The sequence below is a fragment of the Macaca fascicularis genome, chromosome 12 (genome assembly GCF_037993035.2).
Source record: "Macaca fascicularis isolate 582-1 chromosome 12, T2T-MFA8v1.1".
In the NCBI taxonomy this organism is placed as follows: Eukaryota; Metazoa; Chordata; class Mammalia; order Primates; family Cercopithecidae; genus Macaca; species Macaca fascicularis.
This window is the reverse complement of record NC_088386.1, coordinates 10,720,367-10,727,780: the sequence shown is the minus strand read 5'-3', so window position 1 is coordinate 10,727,780 and position 7,414 is coordinate 10,720,367. Positions and strand designations below refer to the sequence as shown.

At 48.4% G+C, this 7,414-nt stretch overlaps 1 protein-coding gene across 1 annotated transcript; it reads left to right on the top strand.

Moving 5' to 3' along the window:
- The first annotated feature begins 6,115 nt into the window (after positions 1–6,115).
- LOC102125614 (coiled-coil-helix-coiled-coil-helix domain-containing protein 2) lies at positions 6,116–6,900 on the top strand. Its single transcript, XM_015431971.4, has one exon. It carries the CDS (start codon positions 6,187–6,189, stop codon positions 6,607–6,609), a length of 423 nt encoding a protein of 140 aa, XP_015287457.3. The 5' UTR covers positions 6,116–6,186; the 3' UTR covers positions 6,610–6,900.
- Positions 6,901–7,414: the final 514 nt, after the last annotated feature.

The following is a 7,414-nucleotide window of genomic DNA, read 5'->3' as shown; positions in this document are numbered from 1 at the left end:
ATATTTGTGTATTATTTGGTATGTTATATAAAAATACACTAATGTAATATATTAATATTAACTATATATTTATATATAATATAGTATTTATACGTATAGTCATTCAGGTAAAGACAATTTTTTAAAAAGGAAAAAGAAAGGAAAAGAAAACAAAAATTACAGTACCCAAAAGGAAAAAACTCAACTATTTATTCAATACTTTTTATATCTACCCAACAGTTTGAACTTAAATCCTTTAGTTCCAGGGTGAGGTAATACTAACTTGTGTAATTGTCTCATAACTAACAAGTTAATTTTAACAAAACCAAAACATCTGCGAAGTGCACAATGTAGGCACTTACTAAACCATACAAAGAGGTAGTGTTTTATTTTATTGACTTAAAGAGTTTTAAAATAGCCAACTAACATAAAAATATACATTCGGATTTTAAAGACATTATTCAAATTCTGCCAAATAGTTCATGTATGAGCTAAAACCTGCGTTTACCAGACAAAAACATTACAGCCAGCAGTTTGCGCTGCTTGGCTGTTCTCAGTTTTGAACACTGATTCACTCCCCAAGTTCTGCGTCAGTCTTTGCAGCCACCGTGTCTAAGCAGGGTATTGCAGCAGCAGCTGGAAACACAAATTGTGCCAGAAAGGAAGTCCAATGATTCCAGGACATCTGAACATGGCTTGCAATGGGTGTAGCTGGGCCAGTGAGTGACAGCGGGCAATTGTTTGACTCGGAGCCCTCAAATTGTCTTCTATGTAGAACCCAATGTTTATTAAAGGGTAATTAATAAAAGTGTGCTCATTTGAAGCTTACACATATGCATTATTAAAATTCAACCATAGCAATTATTTACAACTTAAACCAACAAAATATTTTTTCTCAGAGGAAAATCTTACTATTGACATTGTTTAGTATGGCTGGTGCAGGTTACCAATAGAAGCAGACCAATTACTAGTCTGTTTTATTACTCATTTATTTATTTGTTTGTTTGTTTGTTTATAAATTGAGACAGAGTCTCACTCTGTCGCCCAGGCTGGAGTTCAGTGGTGTCATCTTGGCTCACTGCAACCTCCTCCTCCCGGGTTCAAGCGATCAAGCGATTCTCCTGCCTCAGAGCGATTCTCGTGCCTCAGCTTCCCGAGTAGCTGGGATTACAGGCACGCGCCAACAAGCCCGGCTAATTTTTTTGTATTTTTAGTAGAGACGGGGTTTCACTATGTTGGCCAGGCTGTCCTCGAACTCCTGACCTCAGGTGATCCACCTGCCTCGGCCTCCCAAGGTGCTGGGATTACAGAGGTGAGCCACTGCGCCCCGCCTTATTACTACTTTTAAATTTGCCAGAGCTCCTGCACCTGCATACTGCCTGTCCTGAGAGTGGACCCCTCCCGCCACCTGCCCGCGGTCCTGAGGTGGCCTCAGGTGACTCTTCGGCGTCTTCTACTGGGGGGGGCGTTAAGATGAAAGCAGGGGCCCTTCCGGGCCTTCTAGAAGCATCAGCTTTCTGAGAGTCCTGCTCCTCAGCACAAACCATTCTCAGGACCCCTGGGCTGTCCGTTCAGCTCGTTGCCTCCCCCGCTATTTAAGACTCAGCTCACCTCCTACCTCCCCAAGATGCCTGACCACCTCCTCCGTCTCCACAACGGGGTGCGTAAGGCCCAGCCGCCTGTGTGCCTTTGGGTCCTGCTGGGCTCCTCAAGGGTCCTTACTGTCCAGCTCCGGGCCCATGACGGGTATCTTGGGAGGTGCTCGGCGTCCCGCTCTGTTCCCGCCATACCCAGCAGAACACTGTGGTCCCTCAGGGCTGCTGAATGAGGGGGCAAAGGTAGCAGGAAGAACAGTCAGCCCTCGTGAGAGGGCCACAACCAGGCGACAGGAGACCCATTGGCCTGGCAGCTGCCGTCTAGCCCTCCCAGATGAGTGGAGTTTGGGGCTCACCCCCACAGGCAGCCCCTGAGGCTGGGAGGTGCGGGAGGAACTGGAGCCTTCCGCCCTGGTGCTCTCCAGCCTAGAGCCTGGCCCTGCGCAGGCATCGCCTCACCTCAACCCCACAGCAGCCTTGCAGGCCGTCCTGTTTGGGTGGGTTCAGAGGCGCCTTGTCCCTCCAACCAGCCAGGCACGAAGGGGGCCTCGGGAGGAACGTAAGGCTCTCAGGGCAAGCAGCCGCCCTCAAAGGGCCTGGAACTCCACAAAGGCGGTGTTTTGGCGGCCTCCTTCCAGCTCTTCTGCGGGGGATTCCCGGATTCCCCTACCCTGCGGCGCTCCAGCCTCGCCCGGTCTGCTTGCACCCTCTGCATGCCCCCAGCACAGCTTCTCTGCCTCGAGGCCCCCAGCTAACCAGCAGCTTCTCCTACTGAGAGAGAATCTGACAGCAGCCCCTGCCCCCTCCACCCAGCCGTCTCCCTGGTCCACGCTCCTGCTGTGCCCAGGCTGCTGCCTCTAGGGGACCGGGGCCAGATTGGCACAGTAAAGGTCCGTCGAATGCAGAGATCTCCTATTCTTCTTACGTCCCTCATTTTACAAATGAGGAGGTCGCGGAGAGGCCTAATGATGTGCACCAGGGCCTGCAGAAAGCGTTTATCTGAGCACCGAGGCTGCGGAGTGGGGCCCTGGAAGGCAGTGGCCGCTGCTTGGCCCCCGCACTGGCGAACTGCTGGGATCTACTGCCTGTGGCGAGACTTATTAAGCTATTTGAAGCCGTCAAGGGAAACCTGCTATGTGTAAATATCAACCGTCTGGCAAAATACCTGGAGTGGGATTTTATTTCTGCTGGGCATTATTATGGGTATTGATTTGAGAATCTGAAAATTCAATAAAACAGATTAAACCTCCCAAGGAATGAGTATTCGGACCATCAACTCATGTCGCCCTGGGCGTGAAGTCTTCGTGGGCAGGAAGGAGTCCTCAGGCAGGCATCTGAGTGGGGCTGGGGAACTGGAGGCAGGCTGAGCCCAGCTCAGTGGGAAACACCTCCCCAAAGGGACTGGCCTCCCAGCTCATCAGCCCAGGCCTGATCTCTGGGGCCCCCAACACGCACTGAGGATATAGGGGTGACACAAACACGGTCCCTCCTTCTGCAGGACATCTGGCCTGGCTCCTCAGGAAGCTAGTAGCCTCAGAAAAAAAAGGGGGGTGTTGTGTATTTTAGATACAAGAGATGAAAGAGACCCAGCGACCAAATGTCAACCTTGATTGAATCTTTGTTCAGAAATAAAAAACAACTATCAAGGACAGTCCTGGGACAATCTGTGAAATTTGAATATGGCCTGAGTGTTAGAAGATATTAGAGAAACGATTGATTTTTTAGGTGTGATAATGGTTTTGTAGGAGAATGTCGTTCTTATTAGGAGATGCACTCTGGCTGAAGTATTTAAGTGAAAAATGTCATTATGTCTGCGTCTCACTTTCAAAGGGTCAGTAAAAAAAAATCGATCTATGTACATATGTTGTCAGAGCAAACAGGGCAAATTATGAACAATTGTTGAATCTAGATGGAAGGTTTGCAAGCGTCCATTGTACTATCAACTTTTTTCCTCTGTTTTTAATGTTTTTAATTTTATTTTTAGACAAGGTCTCACTCTGTCATCCAAGCTGGAGTGCAGTGGCACCATCTTGGCTGCCTGCTGCTTTGATCACCCTGGGCTCAAGTAATCTTCCACCTCCCTGGGCTCACGTCATCCTCCCACCTCAGCCTCCCAAGTAGCTGGGACTACAGGCACATGCTACCATACCCGCCTAATTTTTCTGTTTTTTGCAGAGATGGGATTTCACCATTTGGCCCAGGCTAGGCTCAAACTCCTGGACTCAGACGATCCTCCAGCCTCAGCCTTCCAAAGTGCTGAGATGAGAGGTGTAGAGTCACTGCACCTGGTCTTTAATTTTTAATAATAATAAGTTTGGGAAATAGAAAGATAGAATCCCTGTCAAGAGACTCACAGTCTAGAGAGTTTAGTTAAACACACCTACACAACCAGTGACCAGTAGGTTTATCCCTGGGGATGCCCTGGTGGCAAGGCCAGGAGCCCCTCCTGCGGCGGCTCTCTCTGACTTCAGACACATCTCTCCAAGTTTAGGATACCAAATAGCAGCTTCTATGGGCCGGCTATTCTGTGCTATCTAATAGGCCAGGAGGAAGGGAAGGGACTGTCACCACATGGCGCCAAGGGAGATGCCACAGGGCAGAGGAGTCCTCTAATGTATAGGCTCTTCCCTATATCCAGGGTAGAGGGTGGCCCTGAGAGTCTTGGTGCCAGCCCTTAAGGACCCAGGGCCTGGTTTAGTTGGCCCTTTGAAGGGCTCCGGGAAACAAGAGAGTCATAGGGTGAGTCCTTGCCCTTAGAACACTAAAAACATCAATTCCTCCCAAAACTACCCCAGCCGGGAGAAAACGGCAGTAGACTGAAGTGGAAGGGGCAGGGCAGAGGCAGGGTGTGCTGGGGGCTGATGCGCACCGGGTGGGCTCAGGCTGCTGAGTGCAGGGGCGTTGGGCTGAGGCTCATGCTAAATGGGTAGGTGCTTTTTCCACACAGGTTTAGGAGACTGCTTCCCATTTTGAACCTGGGAGCATTTTAACACACTTGTTTTCATGGAGTTCTTTTGATCCACCCTAAAAAGTAAACATTAAACTTGCAGCTTCCAAAAATATTACCAAGCATGATGCAAAACAGACATTGGCTCACCCCTGGGCAGCAGCCTCTTGCCCACACCCACCCACAAAACAGGACAGATGCGAACCGGAAACAGAACCAGACTCAGGGAGAACCGGTGGAGAAGGGGAACTGTAAGGATGAGGTGAGCTCAGGAAGAGCGCATAGCTCAGGGATCCCAGAACGTTACTGGATGCAGCTGAAAATTCTCGATGTTACAGTTGGCCATAGCTTTGTTAATCAATCAGGGTCACAACAATGGTGTCAGGCTCCTTGGAGAGATGGCTGAGGCCAGGGCTGGTGCAGGAAAGCTGCTCGCTGTGCCAGGATCGCTTGCTGCGGCAGGAAGTGAGAAAGGGCTCCAGAAAATGAAGGGGCAGGCCAAGGGGACACGGGAGTTTCCTGAAGGGGCTCCTGTTGGCCAGATTGGGGACAACTCGAGCACCAAAGCATCATAAACCACTAGAAAAATAGGAATCTTTGAGTCTATACCAGTGGCTCTCAATTGGAGACAACTTTGGGCCCCAGGGGAGATTTGGCCATGTCCATAGACATTTTTGGTTGTTAAGTGAGAGGAAGGTATGCTACTGGCGTCCAGTGGGAAGAGCCCAGGGATGCCGCCAAACATCCTGAAGTGCATAGGACAGTCCCCACAACAGGGAATTCACTGGTCCAAAATGTCACTAGTTCCCAGGTTGAGAAACCCTCATTTATAGTAATGGTACAACTATAAACAGACAAGTAACTAAGTGGGAGCTCTTGCTTACAGTAGAACACTGGGTATTGATTCATAAACGCAGAGGGTGCACCCGAGTCGAAAATTATCATTTTGATGGGCATGGTGACTCACACCTGTAATCCCAGCACTTTGGGAAGCCAAGGCAGGCAGATCACCTGAGGTCAGGAGTTTGAGAACCAGCGTGGCCAACATGGTGAAACCCCATCTCTACTAAAAATATAAAAATTAGCAGGGCATGGTGGCAGGTGCCTGTAATCCTAGCTACTTGAGAGGCTGAGGCAGGAGAATCGCTTGAACTCAGGAGGTGGAGGTTGCAATGAGCCAAGATTGCGCCACTGCGCTCCAGCCTGGGTGTCAGAGCGAGATCCTGTCAAAAAAGAAAGAAGGAAGGAAGGAAGGAAGGGAGGAAGGAAGGAAGGAAGGAAGGGAGTGAGGGAGGGAGGGAGGGAGGGAGGAAGGAAGGAAGGGAGGGAGGGAGGGAGGGAGGAAGGAAGGAAGGAAGGAGAGAAAGAGAGAAAGAAAGAGGGAAAGAGAAAGAAGGAAAGAAAGAAAGAAAGAAAGAAAGAAAGAAAGAAAGAAAGAAAGAAAGAAAGAAAGAAAGAAAGAAAGAAAGAGAAAGAAAGAAAGAAAAGAAAGAAAGAAAGAAAGAAAGAAAGAAAGAAAGAAAGAAAGAAAGAAAGAAAGAAAGAAAGAAAGAAAGAAAGAGAAAGAAGGAAAGAGAGAGAAAGAAAGAGGAAGGGTTACAGGTCCAGAGGCCGAGCCGTCAAGTACCTAGGATGCCGCATGGAAGCTGAAGCCGCACCTCCCGCATGGCTCCTCCGGCCAGCCGGACACCTCAGCTGAGAGCTGCACCCAGGCCGGCACCTGTCGCTCAGCCACCAGCAGCGGCACCCCCATCTGCAGTTGGCTCTTCTGCTGCTGCACCCCGGCAGCCAGGTCTGATGGCCCAGATGGCAACCACTGCAGCTGGCGTGGCTGTGGGCTCTGCTGTGGGACACACACTGGGTCATGCCATTACTGGGGGCTTCAGTGGAGGAAGTAATGCTGAGCCTGCGAGGCCTGACATCACTTACCAGGAGCCACAGGGAACCCAGCCAGCACAGCAGCAGCAGCCTTGCTTCTATGAGATCAAACAGTTTCTGGAGTGTGCCCAGAACCAGGGTGACATCAAGCTCTGTGAGGGTTTCAATGAGGTGCTGAAACAGTGCCGACTTGCAAACGGATTGGCCTAATCAAGAAGTTCAGCCTGGAGAGATGGAAAATCAGCTCTCATACCTTAAGTTAATTTAGTGTAAAAATAGAATTGATAGTGAAGGTATACAGTGTAACCGTCAGTTAAACCTCTCCTGTCATTCCTCGCTTCCTTGCTTCAGAACTGAAACGGAAGGGGGTGTGTTCCTACTCTGTAGAATTTGGGACTGGGCAAAATGTGTTACCTCCTTAAACTAGCTGTTATGATTTTATTCTTTGTGAGTTAATTAGAATAAAGTCATTTTCTTCCAAAAATAAAAAAAAGAAAGAAAGAGGAAGGAAGGAAGGAAGAAAGAAAGAGAAAGAAAGAAAGAAGGAAAGAAAAAGAAAGAGAGAAAGAGAGAAAGAAAGAAAGAAAGAAAGAAAGAAAGAAAGAAAGAAAGAAAGAAAGAAAGAAAGAAAGAAAGAAAGAAAGAAAGAAAGAAAGAAAGAAAAGAAAAGAAATTATCATTTTGCAGTTGTCATCGTAGAGACTGGTTCAGGCAAGAATCATCTGGATCTGGATGCTAAATCCAGGGGATGGATTTGAGCGATGAAGAGGCAAATGTGCATGTTCCAAAGTGTCTCCCACAAAATGCTTATTTGTTGCAAGGGAGGAAAACTCTATAAAGGGGAGGATTGAGACCACATCTTAGGGTTATGAAAATTAATGCCACCATGAGAGGCAGATGGACAACATATCCTCCGGATAAAAAGTCCTGAGAAGGATACAAAGTTATTAGTGTAGTATTCTAGCCAGAGTTGCAGAAAGCTAACCCTAAAATGAGTACATTCTTTTTATTTAAA

What these genes read in the sequence shown, in the direction of transcription:
- LOC102125614 (XM_015431971.4), top strand. Translation starts at nt 6,187, where the DNA reads ATGGCTCCTCCGGCCAGCCGGACACCTCAGCTGAGAGCTGCACCCAGG.